At 37.6% G+C, this 25,437-nt stretch overlaps 1 protein-coding gene across 1 annotated transcript in view; it reads right to left on the reverse strand.

Annotated features, from left to right (window-relative positions):
• Positions 1–852: 852 nt before the first annotated feature.
• Positions 853–25,437, reverse strand: part of LOC112043171 (dipeptidase 1-like) — a 30,482-nt gene continuing 5,897 nt past the window's right edge. Inside the window, exon 2 of the mRNA XM_024078473.2 lies at positions 853–2,547. Within this exon, the coding sequence (XP_023934241.2) occupies positions 1,204–2,547 (1,344 nt within the window). The 3' untranslated portion in view covers positions 853–1,203. The remainder of the gene's footprint in view (positions 2,548–25,437) is intronic.

A 25,437-nucleotide genomic window follows, 5' to 3' on the forward strand; every position in this document is an offset into this window, starting at 1 on the left:
CTTAAAAACAAATCGTATAAACCAGTGCCTCCGAAATTCGGGAAGAACTCGGCAAAAACTACGCAGTTCGATTTCTGAATTATTTATAACGATCCTACGTACGGAACCCTCGGTGGGTGACTCCGACCCACACATGTCTGGTTTTTTGACACTTTGCTGATCCTCATCAGATGGGCGTCAGTTTTATGATTTTCTAAACGGCAATAGGTTTATTGAATGAGCCGTGATAGCCCAGTGGATATTACCTCCTTATCACGTGTCTCAAACGGTGAAGGAAAACATCGTGAGGAAACCTGCATTGCATAGCTGAAAAATTTCTTAATTCTCTACGTGTGTAAAGCCTACCAATCCGCATTGGGCCTATTGCATGACCTTGGTGAACTATTAGACTAACCCCTCTCATTCTGAGAGGAGACTCGTGCTCAACAGTGAGCCAAATATGGATTGTGAATGATGTAGAATAGGTATACCGAAATTATACTTATAATTAGGTGATCGTACATCACCTGATTATAAGTCTTATGGCTATGTTTTGTTTAATACATAAGGATTTTACTTCATTAAAGTTTAAAAGATTTTAATGTCTAAAAGACAGCAGCGCACTCTGTATACACAAGTCAGGCTCTGTACGCAGTACGCAGGCACCAGATTATGAGCTTCCAGTTTCCAATAAGGTCAGCATTGTGCCAGCAATTACTACTCTATGGTGCCAGCGATGTGCCAGCATTCTATCGACTGGTGAAAATACCTACCATACAAAAGCTATGTTGTGTAACTCATAGGTTACTGCGATATCGCATATACTCATAGTTACTCAAGACATGATGGAATAAATAAAAATTCACTTTATAAATAAAGAATATTTATTTTTCTATAAACACATTATTCCTTTTAAATTTTTATAATCCTTTTTTTATTAAATCTTGGCTCACATCATATAAATCGCGGATCGCGTTGGGCTTTCGTCAACGAAGTCGTGACTCGTGTGCGTGGATGGAGAAGAGTTAGCGGCGGGGCGACGTCCAGACGAACCACCCAGCGCGCGCGGCTTATTAGCTAAACAATTTGTGCATCGAGGTCAGGTAAAGATTACTTTAATCTCTAAATCACATTTGGACACTAATATACATGTATAACTACGGTCAACAAATGTCAATATTGAGCAGTGGGGACGCCGCGGAAGCGCGCGGCTCGCAGCCTGCGTCACGCGGGCCCGTACGCGCAGTCTCCGCGGCGCGCGCCCGCACTCTCCTCGCCTGGCAGCACGGCGGCGCGCCGCCACTGGTCGCGCACGCGCTCCACGTGCTGTAGCACGCGCACCACGTTCATGCCCGCGAGCTTGCGCACGTCCTCCTCGCTCCAGTCGGGGTCTCGCAGCAGCTCGGCCAGCAGGTGCGGGTAGCGCGACACGTCCTCCAGCCCGGCGGGCGGCGCGTCGATGCCGTCGTACCCCGCGCCTAGCCCTACGTGCTCCACGCCGGCCACCTTCCGCACATGGTTTATGTGCGCTACAACGTCTTCTACTGTCGCGCGTTCGCCGCACGAGACCAACTTCGCGTAGAAATTGATCATCACCACACCCCCGTTCGCTGCAATCATACGCAAGAGGTCGTCTGGCACATTTCTAGAAGAGTTGCATATCGCGGCGGCGCCCGAATGGGAGAATACTACGGGTGCCTGTGATGTTTCCAGAGCGTCGCGCGCTGTCTCTTCGCCGGCGTGCGACAGGTCGACGATCATTCCCAGCCGATTCATTTCACGAACCACGGCGCGTCCGAACTCTGTGAGTCCACCTGAGGTGCCAGCGGCACGCGCCCATCGCGTATCACAAGTATGAGTCACCGTAAGATATCGAGCACCGAGATTATAAAAAGCACGGAGTACCGCTAAAGAATCACCCAGGGCGTGGCCGCCTTCTACTCCTATTAAAGAAGCGATCCTTCCTTCGCGATGCGCCTCTAGCAGTTCCGTTGCATCAGTGACTAAAGCGAGATGTGCAGCATTCATGTCCACTATTCTTTTAATGACATCCATCTGTTCGAGTGCCAACTGCACAGCGTCTTTGTCTCGGGCGCCGCACGGGACGTACGCCGACCAGAACTGCGCACCGACCTGACCGTCTCTGAGCCGCGGGATATCCGTGTGCGACCAGCGCGAGCGAGCCCACGGCTCCAATCCTTCCAAACCTGCACTTAAATTAAAATCTCCAATTTTGTTGTGGAGAAATTTTCGAACGTTCCATGCTAGGTCGTTATGACCGTCGACGAGCGGAGAGTCGCGTAACATGCGCCTGATGGTCGTCAGTCGCTGCTCGGCGGTCGCGCGACCGCCGCCGCCCAACGCAAGTGGCAGTGCAAGAGCGGCCACAAGCGCGGCCGCCACGACCACCGCCGCCAGGACTATCCTCCATCGTGGTCGCCGCGTCGTTGGCTTCTCGTCAGAGCTTCCTGATGCAGATGCTGACAGAGAATCCGGCGCCCATCGTCCGCACCTTTCCGCTACGTCTGGCAGTGAACCAGGAAAAGTCATACCCTCCGGTACAGCCGCCTGCAAACAAGGAAAATAACATGTTATTGAACATTTTTATTTTTTCCAAGATAATTATAGTGTAATAGTAGTAGTTGCATAACGTAGCGAGCGTTTATACGCTACAATAGAAGTAGCCTATGGCCCCATAGTGACCATAATATTTTTTATTCAGCCTCTGCAGCGCCAACCTTAGCATGTAGTACCAACCGTATATCACCAACCAACCACCGAGGGTGACCGAGGGTCGGGCGTCCTGTGTCATATAAACGATATAATATAAGCAACAACTGCTCCATAAGAGTATATAACCACTGCGTTTTACTGTTTCTTTGCATATATCTATTGTAGAGACTAAATACTTGTAACCCTAATAAAATTTTCAATTAAAAAAAACACAAGTACGAATTATAAAATATTAGTAAGATATAGACACAAATTACAATGAATTCAAGAAAGATGTACCTAGGTAATAGGTACTTATCGTTATCAACTCATATTCGGCTCACTGCTGAGCTCAAAAAAAATAAAATTTTAATTCAACGACAAATAATGTCGTTTCAAACGAAACTTAAAAATGGCAAGTGAATTACTGGCACGGGCAAAAGACGGCAAATTATTCCACATTTTGACAGCTTCAGAAGTAAAAGACTTGCTATAAAACTTTGTCTTAGAACAAGGTAGGACCAAACGGTTATCACTTCGAGAACGTAGATTGAGAAGATCAATTTCCGATGTAAAGCGGAAACGAACTTTCAAGTAGGAAGGAGACAGAGGGTTATAAAGTATAGAAAACAAGAGGCAAAGAAGATGGAACTGACGGCGAAATCGTATTGGTAACCATTTAAGACGAGCATGATACTCGGAAATGTGATCAAATTTACGCAAACCATATACATAGCGAATGCATAAATTTTGAAGGCGTTCGAGTTTGTCGAGCTGTGCATCAGTTAGGTCTGTGTAACAAGAATCGGCATAATCCAATAACGGAAGAAGAAGAGACTGAGCTAAGGATATTTTGGTTTTAATTGGAAGGAAATTTTTAAATCTATTAGGGGGTTAGGCATTAGTCCACCACATTGGCCCAATGCGGATTGGCAGACTTCACACACGCAGGGAATTAAGAAAATTCTCTGGTATGCAGGTTTCCTCACGATGTTTTCCTTCACCCTTTGAGACACGTGATATTTAATATCTTAAAATGCACACAACTAGAGGTGCATACACCGGACCGGTTTCAAACATACTCTCTCCGGATTCGGAGGCAGAGGTCATATCCACTGGGCTATCACTTTTCCAGGTACTTAACTAAATGATAATATTATATTGAGTTAGTGAATTATTATTCTACACAAGACAATATAAAATACCATGCAAAGCAGGGGAAATCAGCGAGTAGATAATAATGGGTAGACAGGTATACAACTTATTTCAAGAAGATGGCCGTGTGTTCATCGCTTAATGTGGACAGGGGTCTCGCTGGAACCTAAATAGTCTGTGACCCATTTACGGAGGGAACTGGCGAGCGGCCCGACCCATCGCGAAATTTCACATCAACAGTATGCGCAATAACAAAATTGTGCATACCGTTGCCAGTAAAGTCACAGCCTGTGATAGCCAGACCTCATTTTATGAACTGTTTGCAACTACTAGGTGCTGCACAAATGCAGGTAACCGTCACCAATAGTAAGAATGACACAGACGTATAATAAGCACTTCAAAAACATAGAAATTTTTGCCAGTCGAGTAGGTACCTACATTTAAAAAGTTGGTCATCGGTACGATTAATAATTTTGCTATTTATTTATATGTTTTAATTTTTATTGTAATTGTGTCATTTCTTTTTTTGTTTTTTTTTTTATTTCATTATTTTCTTTTCCTTGTATAAAAGCACTTTGTTAGATAATTTAATTTGAAAATCATTTTTATTAGCCCCATCTACATTTTGTATAATTACTTGTGGATAGAGATGTGGGTTGTGTATGTAAACTATTTGTTTTTAAATTTACTTTAAGTTTTGTAATATATATTATTGTACACAACTGTTTTCCATCCCAAATAAATAAAATAAAATAAAAAATGAAGTACTAGCGGACGCCCACTACTACGTCCGCGTGGAATTTTGTTTTAAACAAATCCCTTGGGAATAGTGCATTTTTCCGGGATGAAAACTAGCCTTAGTGTTAATCCAGAGTAAAATCTACTTCCATTCCAAATTTCAGCCAAATCGGTTTAGTAGTTGCGGCGTTAAAGAGTAACTAACATCCAAACATACAATCAAACAAACAATCAAATCTTTCCTCTTTATAATATTAGTATAGAAAGTAACTTTGCATTGAATAGGCACTGAAACTACTAAACCGATTTGAAAAATTCTTTTTCTGTTCTGTGGGAAGCTACACTATCCCCAAGTGCTGTAGGCTATATTTTATCCCCGAAACGGGTACCACGCGATGTCTGCTAATGATTTGATTATATATATGGTGATAAGTTAAGTTGAAAACTTCAAATTGAGTTACGAAGGATAAAAACGCACCTTGGTCCGAGAAGAGCCCACAAAAAATTCAGGAAGTGTAAGTGCGTAGGTAAGCCCATGCTCCTACCATAGGTAAGTAAAGTAGCTAATTATGGAGTTTGGACCATGGTGATTTTGATGATAGCTCAGTGGATATGACCTCTGCCTCCGATTCCGGAAGGTGTGGGTTCGAATCTGGTCCGGGGCATGTACCTCCAACTTTTACGTTGTGTGCATTTTGAGAAAAAAAATATTGCGTGACTCAAACGGTGAAGGAAAAACATCGTGAGGAAACCTGCATACCAGAGAATTTTCTTAATTCTCTGCGTGTGTGAAGTCTGCCAATTCGCATTGGGCCAGCGTGGTGGTGTTGGCCTAACCCCTCTCATTCTGAGAGGAGACTCGAGCTCAGCAGTGACAGACAACTTTTTACTAGACACCCTTGAAGTTTCAACCTTTATCAGTGTTTCCGAAAGCAAGTGACTGGTGACTAGTGACATAAAATTCAAAATTCATTTTTTTCAATTGCGCTTAGTTTGCAATTTTTGAAACGTCAAATTATATGATATTATAATGGTTTTAAGTAAAATTGAAACAATAAATTACAGTTACGAGGATTTCAAACGCGCCTTGTTTCGAGAAGAGCCCACAACAAACTCAGCCAACGCTCATAATAATATACCGAGGAAAAAAACCAAGAAATTTTCCTATAAAGAAAAAATGGTTGAAAGTCTAAACTCTTGAAACCTGCTCCCTTTCTAAGCCACCAAAGTCCAAACTCCATAATTAGTTATCGTACTAACGAGTACTTACGTCAAATGGGTGACAAACTTTCAGCCTTCATAAACCGAGGTGTATCTGGCTATTGTAGGCTCTTAGTCCACAGTTGTGCCGCTTTTGGCGGACTGTTCCGTACCTATTGAACCCTCTCGGAGCTACACCACTGACAATTGACAGTCTAAAAAATAACCCTGTACGCGATATGCTCGTTGTCTCGTTCTTCCAGCTGGCCTATTCACTAACTTTGGATCTACTTTTTTTTTTTTTTATTCTTTACTAGCCGACGCCAACGCCTTCGTCCGCTTGAAACTCTATGTAAACTTTCAACTTCCCCTATCCTACCCCCACCCTACTCCTACCTACCCCTACCCTACTTTTCTGGTTGATTTTTTACACCTTGTGTCCGAAAAAACCAAATATCTTACGGAACCCTATTTTTTCCAAAATAAAATTTAGCCTATGTTACTTGTGGATAATGTAGCTTTCAAATGGGGAAAGAATTTTTATAATCGGTCCAGTAGTTTTTTAGTCTATTCATTACAATCAAACAAATAAACATACAAACAAAGTTTTCCTCTATATAATATTAGTATAGACAAGTTAGCCCTTGACTACAATCACACCTGATGGTAAGTGCTGATGGAGTCTAAGATGGAAGCGGGCTTACATGTTAGGAGGAGGATGAATATCCATACCCCTTTCGGTTTCTACAAGACATCGTACCGGAACGCTAAATCGCTTGGCGGTACGTCTTTGTCGGTCTACACATAATATTCAATCACAATTTTGCGATGTGGCCCTTTAGTTAAAAACTGACGAGCGTTTGCACCGACTTTTGGGGCGTAACTAAAAAAATGGCCGTTTTGCTCTGAACTTAGTTGCCAAAGTGTGAAAATACTGAAAGGGCGTATGCGTAACTTTGTGATTTCTAAGCCGATTTTGACGAATGTCTTCGCGTTATATGAAAATAATAGGCAATTAAACCCCATTTTTGAAATAAAAGTGATTTTGGAAAATTTTGATTTGTGGCTCTTTTGTTTTTAAGCAGCGATATGATGGGCGCCCACAGATCCGCATCGAACGTATCGGACGCATCGCAATGGATTGTAGTACCTATTCTTTGTATAGAAAGTCATACAAGTGCGTCCACAGATCCGCATCGTACAGATCGCATCGAACGGATTTAACTACCGTAAAATTAAAAATCCGTTGTTTATATTAAAAATGTGAAAATGAATTTCTGTGATAGGTGTTGTTCTAGTTATGTACTGTCAAATATTATGTATTGTTTCGAGATCCTCGAGTACGGGTATTGTTAACATTCACAGTTATATTATTATAAAAAGAAGGTATTTGTATATATTTATGACAGTATTTACTGTGGTGATAGTATGAATAAGAGGGTATTGTGTACATATGTTTTCTGTGGTATTGGTGACTTTTTGTCCTTTGTTCGGCATCATTTTTACAGTTTTTTTTTGATGCAGTCTAAGATGTAAGTGGGCTAACTTGTTAGGAGGAGGATGAAAATCCACACCCCTTTCGGTTTCTACACGGCATCGTACCGGAACGCTAAATCGCTTGTCGGTACGTCTTTGTCGGTAAGGTGGTAACTAGCCACGGCCGAAGCCTCCCATCACCCAGACCTGGACAAATAAAGAAAATCTCAATGTGCCCAGCCGGGGATCGAACCCAGGACCTCCGTCTTGTAAATCCACCGCGCGTACCACTGCGCCACGGAGGCCGTCAAACAGTTACGTCACAGTAAAGGTAGTTACGTTGTTTTGTCGTTTTAGTGATTTTGTGCAATTATGTTTTGTAGTAGATCGATGTTTGTAATGTATTTGATAATTTTCTTTGTGTTCTTACCGTCACGCTGTTTTGTCGTGTTAGTGATTTTGTGCAATAATGTTTTGTAGTGCAATTAATTGTAAATTGTTTAGTTTAGGTATGGAGAAGATGTCGGCAGAGGTGAGTGTTATTGCATTCTAAAAAGAATCCTTTAAACCTACACCCAAGGTCACAAGTCCTAAGACAAGGTGATTATACAGTCCCTGTCGGTGTTACGCGTCCCGTTAGAGCGGTTTCAGACTAGCGTTTTATACGCGCGTACGAGCGTATTGGAAGCGCATGTAGGCGCGTAAAGACGCACCCTTTGGCACACTCTCAACTCGTACAAGCGTTGACGCGCTTCTAAGCTCGTATATGTAAAGCCGGATTTATATTTGTCTGATGTATCGTGTCGTGTCGCATCAGTATCATACATTGTATATGGCAACGTTTACAATTATGTGGTGTGACATGTCGTGATGGCTTCTGATGTTCCGCATACAAAATGTATAATACCGATTCTGTTCTGATGCGTCACAACATGACACGTCAGACAAATATAAATCCGGCTTTATGTTGACACTGACACGATACCACCGGTATGAGTGAGCACGCCGAAATATGCAAGTCTGTATTTTTGAAGCGTGTAATGTAGCGCGCGTGTAAGTTTGACGGCCTCCGTGGCGCAGTGGTATGCGCGGTGGATTTACAAAACGGAGGTCCTGGGTTCGATACCCGGCTGGGCAGACTGAGATTTTCTTAATTGGTCCAGGTCTGGCTGGTGGGAGGCTTCGGCCGTGGCTAGTTACCACCCTACCGGTAAAGACGTACCGCCAAGCGATTTAACGTTCCGGTACGATGCCGTGTAGAAACTGAAAGGGGTGTGGATTTCCTCCATCCTCCTCCTTACAAGTTAGCCCGCTTCCATCTAAGACTACATCATCACTTACCATCAGGTGAGATTGTAGTCAAGGGCTAACTTGTAAACAATAAAAAAAAAAAAGCGCGTGTGCTGAAACGATCGTATACGCGCAAAAAATACGCTAGTCTGTAATCATCCTTATAGTATGTTTCTATGTATTGTCATTTCCCGGTAGCAGCTGCGATATGTTTACCGTATAGGCAAAGGGCCATGACAATAATTCGCCGCGTGTTCAATTATGCAAGGGGCACACAGGCCCCGGCTACTGGGCCCTGAATAGCCTGCGAGGCTGGAGGAGGGTGACCCATTTACAGCGAGCTGGCACACCACGGCTGCCCGGGATTTCACTTTGACCGAGTGCTCACTAAGCAAATTTCATCATGTTTATTGTTTTTGGAACAATAACGGTGATTTTATTTTTACTTTTTTTTTACACAACCTTTGAGGGTTACGACTTTTGTTTCGTTTGATCCGTTTTTCTTTTTATTTAGTCACCACTCGTTTTACGTAGGATGGTGCGGGTGACAGTTCGTTTCACTCTTGAAAGTTTGCCGCGATTCACGATAATAGTGCGTATTATAAACGTCATACAGACGACTGTCACCGGACGCCCGCGTTTCGTTTGCCCTTAGACCTCCCAAAGTCCCATTCAAATTCTATTAAAAACGGATGATCCAGGCTCCAGATCCATCCATTTGGCTGGTGGGAGGCTTCAGCCGTGGCTAGTTACCACCCTACCGACAAAGACGTACCACCAAGCGATTTATCGTGTGGATTTCCTCCTACTCCTAACAAGTTAGCCTGCTTCCATCTTAGATTGCATCATCCCTTACCATCAGGTGAGATTGTAGTCAAGGCCTAACTTGTAGAGAATAAAAAACAAAAGCCTGTCCAAACAGACAGACAGAAATTAAAAAAAGATTTTTTTATGTTATAGTATCTGGAAAATAACTATAAGCACTTGAGAAAACACTATTAATTTATAATTTGAAATCACTTCAATTTTATGTGCCTACATAAACAATAATTTAATGATTTGTCTGGCTCATGAGCTTAATTTCTAGTAGGTATCTACTACTGTTGGTAAAAGCAGTTCCTAATAAAATTAATAAAAATTGTAAACCAATTTAAATTCATAAACGTAAACGCGGGAACCAATTGATTTTTACAAATAAAACAGCAAAAATCGAATAATTCAATTACAATGCAAATTGTATACGAAAAATTCAATATTTAACTTTCGCCTTGCAGCCACCGCAAATATTGCCAATAACTTCGGGTATTCACTTCACATCAGGTAAATTCCAATATTTTTACCAATAACTCCTTTTACACTTTTTCTCTTTACTGTAATTAGTTGTAAACCTGTGTACCTGTAGGTATCTATTTGTATTTGTTATAGCAAAACTTTGTAGAAGCGCGTAGAGTTCCATGCCTTTTAAAAATTAAATTAAGGACTACAACCCCTATTTCATCTTATTTCATCTCCTTCCATTTATATTTTAACGACTAAAGTAGCCTTTGTTTTTCAACAGCCTAGTTTTACAAGAAAAAAATTAAGAGAAATGAGTTCAAAATATTTATAATAATAATAAAATATTATTATTACTTAAATGCGAATTTGAATTTGTATTATTATATTAAATATTATTATATTTGTACTCTCACTTCACGCAAAACAAGTGATTTTTCGATCTGAAAAAGTCTTTATATACTTATTTATTGCACTTTAAAAATAATGTCTTATCACACATTATAAAAAAATACAGCATTAAAAAGTGTTAAAAATGCATTTTATGTTAAAAAAAACTGTTTAAAATAGCTCTGTCTTGGACGTCCGTGCGCCGATAACGGCTGAAAGACTTGATTTTTTTCACGATTGTACCTATATGATTACGAATCATGTGAATAAGTCCTCTGCCTCCGATTCTGGGGGGTGTGGGTTCGAATCCGGTCCGGGGCATGGGACCTCCAACTTTTCAGTTGTGTGCATTTTAAGAAATTAAATATCACGTGTCTCAAACGGTGAAGGAAAACATCGTGAGGAAACCTGCACATCAGAATATTTTCTTAATTCTCTACGTGTGTGAAGTCTGTCAATCCGCATTGGGCTAGCGTGGTGTACCTAACCCCTCTCACTCTGAGAGGAGGCTCGACCTCTGCAGTGAGCCGAATATGGGTTGATACCGACCGATTACGAAAAGAACTATATAAATAATTTCAGTAATATTCTTTGATACTAAAATAAACATGGTAAACAAGATTAAGCTATTGGATATTATCTTAGTAGTATAATAATAATATATTACTTTAGGTTAAAGTAAATTACTAATTAGTCACACAAGGAGGCTAGATCGTAATCTTATGAAGTACCAAATTAAACTTGAAAACTTTACAACAGAAAAAAAAATAAACATGACGTGTGCACTTTTCCAACTTTACAACAGAAAAAAAAATAAACATGAAGTGTGCACTCCATTTTCCAAACATTTCCAACGATCCATAAGTTTCATGAAAGACAAGCAATTCACATTACTTTAATACGATTTACACCGCATCCTAAGCCGCAGGAACTAAGTGTAACATTTACTTGGTTCATTACCTAAGTTATTTCACGTTTTCCCGTAAACGTCGAGAACTATTCGCTTGAATGCCTCTCTTAATAAATGTCTATGTAAACAGAAAGAAGTTTCTGTGCGCGGTTTCCTTTGATGACTACGGTCTTGTCCGTTGTAATTACCTTTGCAATAATTGCTTGGACTTGATGAGTTCTGTTACTGACGTAACATCATCATCTCAATACTCTTATCTCTGACTAGAAGACGCTCCGCGGTTTCAGCCGCGTAGTTCTCGTTGCAATGGAAATATGGGGATGAAACATTAGCCTACGACACTGGCAAACAAGTGGCTTTCAATTGGTAAAAGAATTTTTAAAATCGATTCACAAACTTTATTTCTTTATAATATTATTTATACTACTACGTCTATACTAAGACGTATAACTTTAAAAGAATATTTGCTTTATCTTTTTTTTCAAAAGTGACAAATATTTTCATTCCCCTCCAACTAGTCGGCAAAGACTGTATTAGGAGTGGGTACGACAATAGATCAACGGGTCGGGGATCGAACCACCATCCCTCGGTGATGAGTCCGACCACTCTTATCTTTGAGCTATTGAGGCTGCCTATAGCAACATTACTTGCTTTTTGTTTACGTGAGATTCTGTTTTATATCAACACTGTGAGAGAGGTTTTCGGAATAAAATGTAGCCTATGTTCTGCTACAAGGTCTAATTTATCTCTATAAAAAATTTCATATAAATTGGTTCAGTGGCTTAGCCGTGAAAAAGTAACAGACCGACAGACAGACGTACTCGTACAGAGGATAGAGACAGAGGATTTAGTAAAAAACATTTTTATTCGCGAACGAAGTTGCTGGCTGTGATAGTCAAATAAAGTTAAACATTAGTTAACTAGCTGACCAAATGTTATTCTGTCATACTTTACGACTCATTCTCTTAACTATCAAATAATTAAACAAAAAAATCATTAAAATCGATCGAGCCGTTTCGGAGTACGACCACAAACACCATGTCATTTGATTCTTTTTATACTACACAAATTAAATTTCATTTAATTAATTGATATTGTACCTATTTGTTATGTTATTTTACTCTTCTCTTCATGAATTGTTGTACCGCCAGAAATGGCTGAATACATTTGTAAATCTGTGTATTCTCAGCAATATTAATAAACAAATACATTTTCCATTAATTGATCACACAGAGGGAATAAGGGACACTCGTACCTTAAAAATACGTAACCGCATGTTGTAACACGAACTTAATATTTATAAAACAGCGAAAACTTTTCACTTAGTTCCAACAACTGAACATTGGCTTTGGCAGCTGCGAAAGAGCTTTTTTTTACACTAAACTAATGCAAAGTGGGTAGCAGAATGTATGTCGCCTTGGAGAATTAAGATAAGTAATATTTACGCGCAAAACTTGGAGGCTCGTTGCGGGGAAAGCAGGCCAACGGGAAAGTTTTGAAAACACAAGCGAGGAGCGGGCAGGCTGCATCGATTCAGTGTAAGAGCTATGCCTCTTTAGTGTATTGTGTTGCGTCGTCGCAACGGATCAACGAAATGTATACCTGCATTGCGTTGACGCACGACGTCGAATTGCAAGAGGACACACACACCCTGTCAGTCTCAACCAAGGGGCCGAAACTTCAGTAGAATAACTTTTGGACATAGGAAATTATGCATATTGTTTTGGTTGTGGAAATAATTTAGAGGGTATTATAGCTAGAAAAATGTTCTGAATTATTATTAGAGACAGACAGTAAGCGTACATTAATTTCAACTAAGTTCTACATAGTCCATAGACTAGTGGTATATGTATAATCAAGGTATTTTATAATAATCCTGAGTTCGATCCTGGGTAATCGAACGAAAAATGGTTGAATAGAAAAACATTTTAGTCTCTTTTTTGTTTATCTCAATAATTGGTTTCTACAACTATTTTAAAACCAAAATTCTCCATTCAAAATTTCCGCTGAGTTTTTATTGTGGTATGTCATCTTTATCTATAAAAGGCGAAAAGTTTGTGATAAGTAGGGGTAATCTCTGGATTTAAACAACCGATTTTGAAAATTCTTTTACCATTAGAAAGCCACGTTATTTGTGAGTGTTATAGGCTACATTTTATTCCCTAGTTCTAATGGCAACGAAAACTATGCGGGCACAACTGCGTGGTGTCTCGGCGTGGCTAGTTGGAAAACGATGTAGCGTCGTCGCAACGTAACCCAACGTTCTAATGGGGTATCGCCCTAAGCTAGACACCGGGCCACGGCTGCCTGCCCCGGCGGCATAATGTTGCGTGAAACTACGCCCTCATTGTTACCTTGCAGCCAGCCATCCTTCCGCACCGCTCCTTCACACAACAGACCTGGATGCCTCATCAACCGAACGGACCTTAATGAATGCTACGCGTAATTGAAAACGATTTACTACTATCATAAGCATACTACTAAAAACGTGGTGTTTTCTTGTTAATGTTTTTTTTTTATGGTTAATTTGTTCATCAGAATAAAATAATAAATGCAGCATTATTCACTAATTCTCTACTTTCGACGTCCTCCGTGACTTGTAAATACACCACACATACCAGTAATGTGTGGTGTCGTCGTGGTGTCGTCGTTGTGATGTCGACGAACGAAGTCGAAACCGAAAGGAGTGTGGATTTCATCCTTCTCCTACAAGTTAGCCCGCTTCCTAGATTTCATCATCACTTACCATCAGGTGAGATTGTAGTTAAGGGCTAACTTGTAGCGAATAAAGTAGAAGGTTTTCGTAAAAACCGTTTATAATAGCAATATTTAGGAAAGCAATGATAGAATGCTTTTTTTCATTTTATTCCAAATTGAATTGAAAAATAAAATATTATGCTTACAAGGTAAAACTTTATCTTACATTGCAAATTCTTAATTCGGGGTGAACCAAAAGTTAATAGCTTGTGAAGTATTCCAACCAGTCGTTAAGACCCCTTACCTACTGCCGAAAAAGCTCTTTACGAAACAAAGGCGTTTCCGGCACCCCATAATATTTACAGCAGTTTTCAAATTTTATCAGTTTTATGTTGAAATAAACTTGAGGCATCCAAAGGCATTCAAAGTTCTTTACAAAGTGAACAAAGCAACCAAAAAACTACAATAAAAATATTATATTTAATCTTCGCCCGCATGGATTGTTATATTGCTCATTCCAAATAATTATTACGAGTACGTATAATATATTTAAGAAAATAAATATTATGTATGTCAAATGTCAAATAATAATTGTGTTACAAAATAGTACATCCTATCCTATCACATCCTACTAATATTATAAACGCGAAAGTTCGTGTGGATGTTTGTTGCTCTTCGACGCCGCTACTACTGAAACGATTTGGCTGAAATTTGGAATGGAAATAGTTTTTACTCTGAATTAACAGTCTACTTTTTATCCCGAAAAAATACATGGTTTCCCGAGATTTGCGAAAACTGATGCTTTTGATGATATGAATGTTTGTTACTCTTTCACGTCTCGACTACTGAACCGAAATGGCTAATATTTTTGGTATTGAGATATAATATAGCCTGGATAAACACATAGGCTACTTTTATCCCGAAAAAATCCATGGTTCCCGAGGGATTTGTGAAAAATTAAATTCCACGCGGACGAAGTTGCGGGCGTCCGCTAGTTATGATATAAGTGCGGTAAGTTGAAAATTACAGTCGAGACGAACTTGCTAGCTCGAGCCGTAGGCGAGAGCTATAGTAAGGAAGCAGAGGCTGTAATTATCAAAGCGCACGTATGTCAAACGATGTTTAATAACACATTTGCGAGGAAACACACTTTGAACACCCTTTCTGAAAATGAATTTGCATCTTTGCCTGTTTTCCGTATGATGATATTTTGATGATCTATATGATTTGATGACATGTTGTGTAGACAAATTTTGTATAATTTTCATTTAATATGAAAATTATAAAAAAGAAAGAATTAAATATTTATTTATTATATTCTATACAACAATTCGGCCGTGTTCATGACCAATATTTTTCTTAATCTTCATCTCTTGACTTCCTTTTTCGTAGAAGAATATGCTAACCGCTACCAGTTGTGTATTCAGCAATTTGATTACCTTTTCCTTATAAACAGATATCGTAAAAAAAAACGAATTTTCATTAGACTTAATAGAATTGTAACTCTCAAACCAAAGACGTTATACTAGTACACAGCAGATATTTTAGTACACAATCTTTTCCTACAAATACCAGTAAGTAAGTACTCATGCTTAAGTAATTATCTAAGGCTGCTGCAATGGTTGGCGCGTCGTTTGCGTTAATAGGTCATGTAAGCCTTGTCATTTCGTTAGCTACTGTGTAATGAAGATGCTTCGAGTTATTATCTGCTTACTGTTCGTGAATATTTTATATATTCACCGTCTCCAGTACAATATTAGCCACTTAGCGTTTAGCTCGCTAAAGAGATTTTTAACTTTCTGCTACCTTCATAGATTCTACATAAATTCTCGAATTTTCACTATCCCATTATCAAGCCATATTCGGCTTACTGCTGAGCTCTAGTCGCCTCTCAGAATTCTCTCAAGTTAAACCAATATATGGTCCAAAGCGGATTGGCAGACTTCACACACGCAGAGAATTAAGAAAATTCTCTGATATGCAGGTTTGCTCACTGTTTGAGATACGTGATATTCAATTTCTTAAAATACACACAACTGAAAAGTTGGCGGTGCATGTCCCGGACCGGATTTGAACTCACACCATCCGGAATCGGAAATGAAACAGTTATGCAGTAGTGCCACTAGATGGCGCTGTTTCAATTCCATAGAAATTCGCGTTTAAGTTAATGCGATCATCACAGTATCAAACTGCCACTAGGCCCTCTGTAGCCATGTGGCTTGTAGATTCTCTTTCTACAAACGCTAGGTAACGCTTCGAAAAAAAAAATACGAAAATAACAGTTGCGACCGATAACATGATCACGTGACCTGTCGATAGCAAATGTCATTCCCATACATTTAGGAATTTTCGAAGCGTTTGCGATTGTAGACAGAGAATCGACGTGCGACTTGGCTACAGCCCTGATTACACTCGAACGTGGATGCAGTTGGATATAACAGCAGTGTAGATATTATCGTAATACCTAGGTCATGCCAGCTTGTCATTTAGTTGGCAGTTCCGTAATGAAGATGTCCCAACTTAGTATTCTCCAGTTGCTCACTGTTTGTGAATACTTTATGCGTCGAATGTCTAAGTTAGGTTTGAACATTAGCGCAATTTAGCGTTTGACTCGCTTAACTTTAGACTATTTAATTAAAACTTTCCACAGATAAATATATTATATTTAACAATCCCCTTTTTTGTTTATACCTACGTTTTGTAAAAGAAAAACCTCCACCGTGTTTATATTGTCCTATTGAAATATATACTATTTAACGGACTTTCATGCCGTTTTCCCTTGGGTTGTTTTATGAAATTTTATTGAATAATAATTTTATATCTTTTCGAGGCATGTAAATACTAGTTTTTTATTGATAATCTTTTCACATTCAAAAGGATTATTTTACATTCATTTAAATTGGTTTTACTATATTTTGACATGTATACACCTATTCTTTTTTTTGGAGTTTATTGGAGTTTACTCCTTAAGAATCGATTTTTATATATAAGGCGCCCGGTATGAGAAAAATCCGAGGGGTAAAACCAACTGAACTAACGAAAAAGTGTCACGTTTTTGGTGCGCACCTTTAGTGCGCAACTTTCTAATTTAGCTGTGAGTGTATTGAGACGTACATAGGGTATGCTGTATAGGCGACTATACTATACGTACGTAGCCGCCATAGCGTGCACATGCCTAGCGCGTCCGCACGCACGTGCACGCTGTTGGCGGGCGCGCACGCAGCGCTGCACCTCGGTTGCGCACCTTTCACTTTTCAGGCGTTGCTATTGAAAAGAGTAAACTCCATTCGTGCGTCGGAGCTGACACACTTTTTTTGTTTAAATAGACTGTTTTATTATAAATACTAGCGGACGCCCGCGACTTCGTCCGCTCTTAGACCTCCCTAATCCAGCCCTTACAGTAGTATCGCTGTAAAAATGGAGTAACTTCTCCCGTTTTCCCAACATTTCCCTTCACTGCTCTGCTCATATTGATCGTAGCGTGATGAAAAGTTTACTTTGGAGGTTTACTATAGGTACAATTATTCTTAATGCCCAGGAGTATTAAGAATAATTGCACCTAGTTTCGTTAAAATCCGTCGAGTAATTCTTGTTTCGATAACGAACATACAGACAGACAGGCAGACAGACAAACAAAAATTTTACTGATTGCATTTTTGGCATCAGTATCGATCACTAATCACCCCCTGATAGTTATTTTGGAAATGTAATTCATGTACAAAATTGACCTCTCTACAGATTTATTATAAGTATAGATTCCAATATCTCTATTCCCCTCCAACTAGTCGGGAAAGACTGTATTAGGTGTGGGTCCAAAAGGGCAGGGATCGAACCGCCACCCCTCTGATGAGTCCGACCGCTCTATCGTCGAGCTATTGAGGGTCTATTGTACCTACACTATAAATACAACATTGTCTTATTGGATTCTTTGTAAGAAATTCACTTTAATACATGCATACCTACTTAGTAGCAGAAGGCAAACAGAAAGGGTTAATCCTATCAGAATAAAATACAAAACAAATGGGATCTACAGTGGACGAGTGGTACGGAATGTTGAAGAGATTGAATTGCATTACAAATTTATGCTCAGTTTCTTTTCTCTCTTGTAATTTATCACAGATTCACCTAAAAGAAAAAGCTTTCACCTTAATCGTTGAGTTGACTAGTTGATTCGGTGTACTAATCGGTTTCTATAATACATTCTATACTTAATACAAGAGGTAAAATTTGTGAGCTTGTAGGTCTGGACCTATTGAACCGATTTTGAAAATTCTTTTACCGATAGAAAGCCACGTTTTCTATGAGTGTCATAATTTATACTTTATCCCCGTATACCCACGGGGACGGGAACTACGCGGGTGAAACCGCGAGGCGTCGCCTAATTTGTTATAAAACATAGTCCTGCGCCCACGTCGGAGCGTGTCTGTCTGTCACCTGTCTGTTTGTTAACGATATCTTCAAAAACTATATAGAACGTAATTTCATGCGGTTTTCACATATATATGTGATTCATGAGAAAGGTTCAGAAAATAAGTTCCCAAGCTTTAGTGTTAATTAGCTGTTAAAATAACGATTGATTGTAGGCTGTCCTCGGGCCAAGGCGCTTTGGAACCCTCGTAACTTTAATCGACCCTCGTAAGTTTTCGAGCAATTATTATCACCATTATATCATAATATTATTACCCGACATTTTGAAAGTGCTTGTAAACTAAGCCTAAATGAAATAAATTAATTTTGAATTTGAATTTGAATTTTGATTATAATCGTTTGATGTGTAGGAAAAGTTAAGTGGAGCTTTTATCAAAACCAAAAGTCCAGATATAAAAAATAATAATTTATGGTAGATAGAATTCATTGCTCTTTTATAGATACAAAAAAAAACCACTTGACATATCTAACCAGCTTTTAAAAAAGCCATTCTATATTTTAACAAATTAAGAAGTGCAATAAAAGTTTACACCGATATTCTCGTGAAATACGGACACGATTGTCCGCTAATTGATAATAATCAAAAAAACTTACAATTACATTAAAATTTAATTTTAATATCATTTTAATTACATTCTTTAAATTCCTTTATCCAACGGTTGTCTGGTAGATTTTGCTATAAGCAATAAGACCGCCTGTGCACATTCTTGTTTTCTATGTTTTCTTTGTTATTGCTTTTGTTTTGTTCAATAAATATATATACCTAGAATATATAAATAAATTTTACTCAGTAACGGTATAAGGTACCTACTAGAAAAATTAATATACCTAGAATGCAATGAAAAAAATATATTTTCGTTGTACAAAGTAGATACGTACTACGTGTCGTCCACATAATTAATTTGGTGTATATAACGACGTAGAGGCTGCATTTTTAAAGGTAAAAAACAAATGTGTAAAGTTTTTTAGGTGACCGATTTTTAAAGTAGGTCATCCTTAAAATTAGATGGTAGCTCCCTATAATGAGGCATACGGTATTTAAGCATGTGATAAAGATAACCTGAATCGATATATTTTGTTCTATAAATAGCACACTACAACAACAAAATGATGCAGGAAACTATACAAAGTGATGATAAGTGAATGACAGAATAACATAAATCAATATGTTTTGTTATAGGAATTGTTTATATATACAATCAATGATTATTTTATACTTTAGATAAATGCAAGTAACATGCCTATAAAATCACCGCAAAAAGTGGTCCGAATTTAGCGCTTCACTGAGCGCACACATGCAAAATTTTGTGTTTAGTTACATTATATATTTACTAGTGGACGCCTGCGACTTTGTCCGCATGGAATTTAGTTTTTCACAAATCCCTCGGGAACCATGGATTTTTCCGGGATAAAAGTAGCCTATGTAAGCTAGAGTAAAACTTATTTCCATTTTAAATTTCAGCCAAATCGCTTCAGTAGTAGCGAAGTTAAAGAGTAACAAACATCCATACAAACTTTCGCGTTTTTAATATTAGTTGTGTTTAGGAAGTGTTAAAACTAACTAACATAAATATATAAAGGATGGTAGTTAGTTTTAACACTTCATAAACACACTTACTCGACATTGTAGACCATATTTAGGTTTTATGTGTTGAAATAACTTTCGTTGATTATTAGGTGACTAAATGAAATTAAGACAATTATGCACATTTGTTCGCCACAGTTTTAATGCTAGTGCCCTATCTATAGTATAAAATATCAGTGGCTACAATAACAAAATGTTACAAGAAACTATCAATGAAATATTTTGGTACTATTCACTTATTGTGTAAGCATGCTAACACTACAATTTACAACTAGATACAAAGTTAAGTTAAAAGTTTTAAATAAGAAGCTGCTAAGAAGAATTTTCAAATAGCATGTCTCTTGAGTAGCAATGGGAAATCTATTAGGGTTATACCTAAAGCTGGTAAACTACATTTTCGTCTGTAACAAAAAGAATAATAAATGCGATTCTTATCCCGGTTTCTGACCCTTCCCTCGTGTCATTGCATAAAATACGCTCCTCCAATATTAAAACCATGCTATTTAAATAATTCCTCTTCATTTGCATCCATAAAATATTAGGTAATGTAGCCACTCGTACTTATAGCATAATTAACTTCCTAATGCCATTTTGATAACCATAATACTGTTATTTTTTTATTACTGTTATTCCAAGTGGATAATAAGTAAGTCAGGTATTATTAAAAAAGTTACAATAAAGTTATTAATTGATATCTGAGATTTTTAGACACAAAGTGTTTTTCTCTAACTTGACTGCGGTCTCATCCTCAAATGTCGACGCAGACCTTCGCAAACGTAGATACAACTTTATTCTTCCGTACCCAGATAGTGAATTTCGGGAAAAGCTCGGCAAAAACTGTGCAATTCGATTCCAGAACTATTTACAACTAGCGGACGCCCGCGACTTCGTCCGCGTTAAAATCTGTTTTTCACAAATCCGGCGGGAACCAACCCTGGATTTAACCGGAATGAAAAGAACCTTATGTGGTAATCCATAGTAAAATCTATTTCCATTTCAAACAGCCAAATCGCTTCAGTAGCCGCAGCGCAAAGGAGGAACAAACATTCGCCTAAATATTAGTGTGATGAACCTACCTACAGAACCCTCGGAGGGCGATACCGACTCGGAATTGTCCAGTTTTTTTTTATCAAAAGACATCGCAATGTTCCGATTCACGAGTCCCAACAATTACAGCGTAAAATACAATACGAAAAAGCTTCTTGGCCTATATTTATTAAACTCGAGATTAAAAATCATAATAATGTTTCATATTCAAAGACACACAATATGAATAGAAATTTATACTGCTTTTATTTTGCTCGGCTGATGTTTTTCTTTATTATGACATCGCGCAATGAAATGTGTAGAAAAAATAATGCTATCGGCTACAAATAGAGTGAATGGGTTATAGTTATATTTACGTAAATCTCTTCGGTTCATTTTTAACCGACTGCAAGAACGGTTATGTTTTACAGAATCAGAATCTGAATCATTTATTTGCAAGAAACAATAAATTTAGTTATACAAAGATGTTGTTATGTATTAGGTAACAATGTTTCACCATTAATAGGTAGGCTGCTGAGCTCGAGTCTCTTCTCAGAATGAAAAGGGTTAGGCCTATAATCCACCACGCTGGCCCAATACGGATTGGCAGACTTCACACACGCAGAGAATTGAGAAAATTATCTGGTTTCCTCGCGATGTTTTCCTTCATCGTTTGAGAAACGTGATATTTAATTTCTTAAAATGCACGCAACTGAAAAGTTTTAGGTGCATGCCCCGGACCGGATTCGAACCCACACCCTTCGGAATCGGAGGCAGAGGTAATACTCACTGAGCTATCACGGTTATTAATAGGTACACAAATGTTTAATTAATAAAATTAAAATTATATAAGTTAAAATTAAATGACAATAACACAGTATAACCAGTAGGTTGACTTCATACTAGAGGTCGAAACGCGAGCTATACCTACGCACCCCGAACGTGGGGTGATCGTAGGGTGAAGACAGTCGCGACTGTGCCGCGGTGACGAACGCACAGTGTATTGGATTTTTAATTATGACGAATAGGAAAAAAGCCTCGCAACTGGTGGGCTATTATTTTTATAAAATTTGATTAATATTTTGTATTCTAAAGGCATAATTTAAATATATATATATATATATATATATATATATATATATAAATAAATGCTTAAATAATAAAATTGTGTAAATAGGTAAATGACGAAAACGGTAATTTAATATTATTAAATAATTATTTATTAACTTCTTCATTTAGGTTGTTTTCTTTGATTATTATGTAATACATAGATTTAAATCTTATGACATGTATGTTTTGTATACCTGTATTTTAATGTCATAAAGAAGTTAAGTAAAGAAGTTGTTTGAATTTAACAACATCATTGTGTTGCTCATACTTTAATGTATTTGAATAAAAAGAGTAAAGAGCCGGCTGATACTAGTATACCTATCCAGATTTTTTTAGTAAACTAGCGAACCCGGTCAATCTCAATTTTTTTTTGTGGTTCCTTCCCTACATGCCAAGTCAGGATAAATTTTTTATCGTTTATTCTATAGTGTGGGGTATCGTTATCGGTATTTTTATGCATTACATAAGGGATTAAAGTGCTAACATAATCTACGGAACCCTACACTGCGCGTGGTCCGACACGCACCTGGTTTTTTATTATTTGGTCACCTAGTGTGGTGGTAATATCTAGATGGCATCACCAAAATAAATATATGAAGGTCCTTCAATCATTGATCAGTATCAGCCTTATTTAAATCTACCAATCAAAAAACAACACGCATTTTATTGATCACTTCCTATTTTACTACAATTTACAAAGTATTTTATTTGTCTATTTAAAAAAAAGTGTATTTACAATCACAAAACTAAATGGAAACACAAAGTTGGCAAATGTAATTAAAATGCTGGAGGCGGGCAGCCCTATCACATGTTTACGTGCCGCGCGGCTGTAGGTATTTATTTCAAAAATACGGCCGAGTTACTATACTGCTTATTATATCTACTGTGACAATAAGTTCAAGTAAAAATGCATTTACTATGGTACTAGCGGATGCCCGGAAATACGGAATTAAATTTTTCATAAATCCCGCGGGAATCATGTAATTTTTCGGAATGAAAAGTAGCCCACGTGTTAATCCAGAGTAAAATCTATTTCCATTCCAAATTTCAGCTAAATCGCTTCAGTAGCCGCAGCGCAAAAAAGGAAAAAACATATACACACTTACACACAAACTTTCGCTTTTAAAATATTAGTGTGATTACATTATGACTGAAAACTACATTATACTAACGTACTGTAGATTTTTTTAATGAAATCGCATTTCCCGCCATAATATTTTTAAGGATCGCCCGCTATTATGATACGACCCTTAAGAATCCCATTAGAAGGCAGGTAGTTTAGCATAATAGCGTTATTATTTAAAAAAGAATAGGTTTTGCTACCTACGCCGAGAAAAACAACAGTTGAATAGGTAATTATATTGCTACAGGCCTTTAACTATAAATAAGCTGTATTTTTTTTTATGTATTTAGGTTTCTTTTTTACAAGCTTACTTCACTTGTTACATCTGTGTTTCCAATTTTAATATGTAGATTTCATTACAATTTTTAAAATACCACATTCAAAAGACATCGTAGTAGGTAATATTTATTTTTTTAATTTATATTACCACCGACTTCAAAACATGAATGTACTGACGAAACTAAAAAGGAAAAAATAACTTTATAATATTTTCTATCTATGGATCACTTTGAAGGAGGTGCCAAGTCCTATGGCCCTTTTTAGTTTCATCATCAGGAATCAAAATTAAGAAGCGGCTCTATTAACCGTAAAAGCACACTACTTTGCAACGACTTGCGGTACGGACGACTTCAGTGTGCTCGTAGCGTTCGAGCCGTTCACATCTCTTGTTGTGTAATTCTTTATGGGTTACTTGGGATAGGCGGGGAGAGTGAAAAGAGGAGTGTTTGTTAATAACAGTCAAAGGCGCCTTTAACCCTACACACAACGTTCACAAGTGCGTGACTTTACTCAAGGTCATTCTCTGCCATTCTAGGGTCTTATTTTGGTTACAATTTGATTTGTTAATTAAGTTGTCCTGACAAATATTGTGAATCATAACCTTAGTTCAACATTAGTTTTCTTATTTTTGTAATCACTTCTGAGTCTGCTAAAAATATGGATGCAATTTCTATGGGCCCAATCTAAAAGTACATCCTAATACATTAAAAAAAATAATAAAATCCATTAAATGACGGAAGCAAAATCAATTTAAATTTTCCAAACATCTACAAAATAATATTTATTATTTTACAAATTGTAAAATAATACTTAGTACTTACCTACTCGTATTTCAAATTGTTATTGTTTCAAACAAATACCGAGCGACTGTTAGAAGTTTGTTCAGTCTTTATTTTGTATATTGTTTAACTTAAGGGAATCTTGACTTCCCTTTTGTGCGATTATCTTTTCCAAAACACATTAAATGTTCTTTTTAAAGAATTAAGACGTGTACTTCTGTAACTTCGAAGTCAGAGGTTGTTTTTCGAGAATGTGGGTTACAAAGGAAAAGTCAAGTATATTTGCAGACATTCGGTTATTCTTTTTTTTATTCGGACATTCTTTCGGCTCAACCGATTTTCATCAAATATATCTAAGAACACTCGCACAAAAACCTTTCATACAAATAAAATAAATTGAAATCACAGACAGACTGACAGACAGACACGTTAAACTTATAACACCCCTCTTTGCGTGGGGATTAAAAATATACGAATTTAAATTTCTTTTAGTTGTAACTCAACATTTAAATAGGTAGGCTAGCTGTAAATATACGAAGTTAAATTTCTTTTAGCTATAATTCAACGTTTAAATAGGTAGGTTAGCTGTAAATATATGATGTTAAATTTCTTTTAGCTATAATTCAACATTTAAATAGGTAGGCTAGCTGTAAATATACGAAGTAAAATTTCTCTTAGCTATAATTCAACGTTTAAATAGGTAGGCTAGCTGTAAATATACGAAGTTAAATTTCTTTTAGCTATAATTCAACGTTTAAATAGGTAGGCTAGCTATAAACATACGAAGTTAAATATCTTTTAGCTATAATTCAACGTTTAAATAGGTAGGTTAGCTGTAAATATACGAAGTTAAATTTCTTTTAGCTATAATTCAACATTTAAATAGGTAGGCTAGCTGTAAATATACGAAGTTAAATTTCTCTTAGCTATAATTCAACGTTTAAATAGGTAGGCACCTGTAAATATACGATGTTAAATTTCTTTTAGCTATAATTCAACGTTTAAATAAGTAGGCTTGCTGTAAGCTGTACCTAAGCGAGTATTAATACATCAGGAAATACAGACGCCGTCACACTCCCATAGTCTTCAGCCAGTCGTATCAATCAGAAAACAGGATGCGAAGCGCTTCTAGCTATGCGACGTAAGTTAAATGACAATTTGAGATTAATAAATCCTGATATTTCGTGATTTCAAGTAATTTAGACTATTTCTATCAGTAGCTGTATTTTTAATGGTGACGATGAACTTAACTTCATTTACATAGTCCATAAAGAAAAGAGATCCA

The sequence above is a fragment of the Bicyclus anynana genome, chromosome 15 (genome assembly GCF_947172395.1).
Source record: "Bicyclus anynana chromosome 15, ilBicAnyn1.1, whole genome shotgun sequence".
In the NCBI taxonomy this organism is placed as follows: Eukaryota; Metazoa; Arthropoda; class Insecta; order Lepidoptera; family Nymphalidae; genus Bicyclus; species Bicyclus anynana.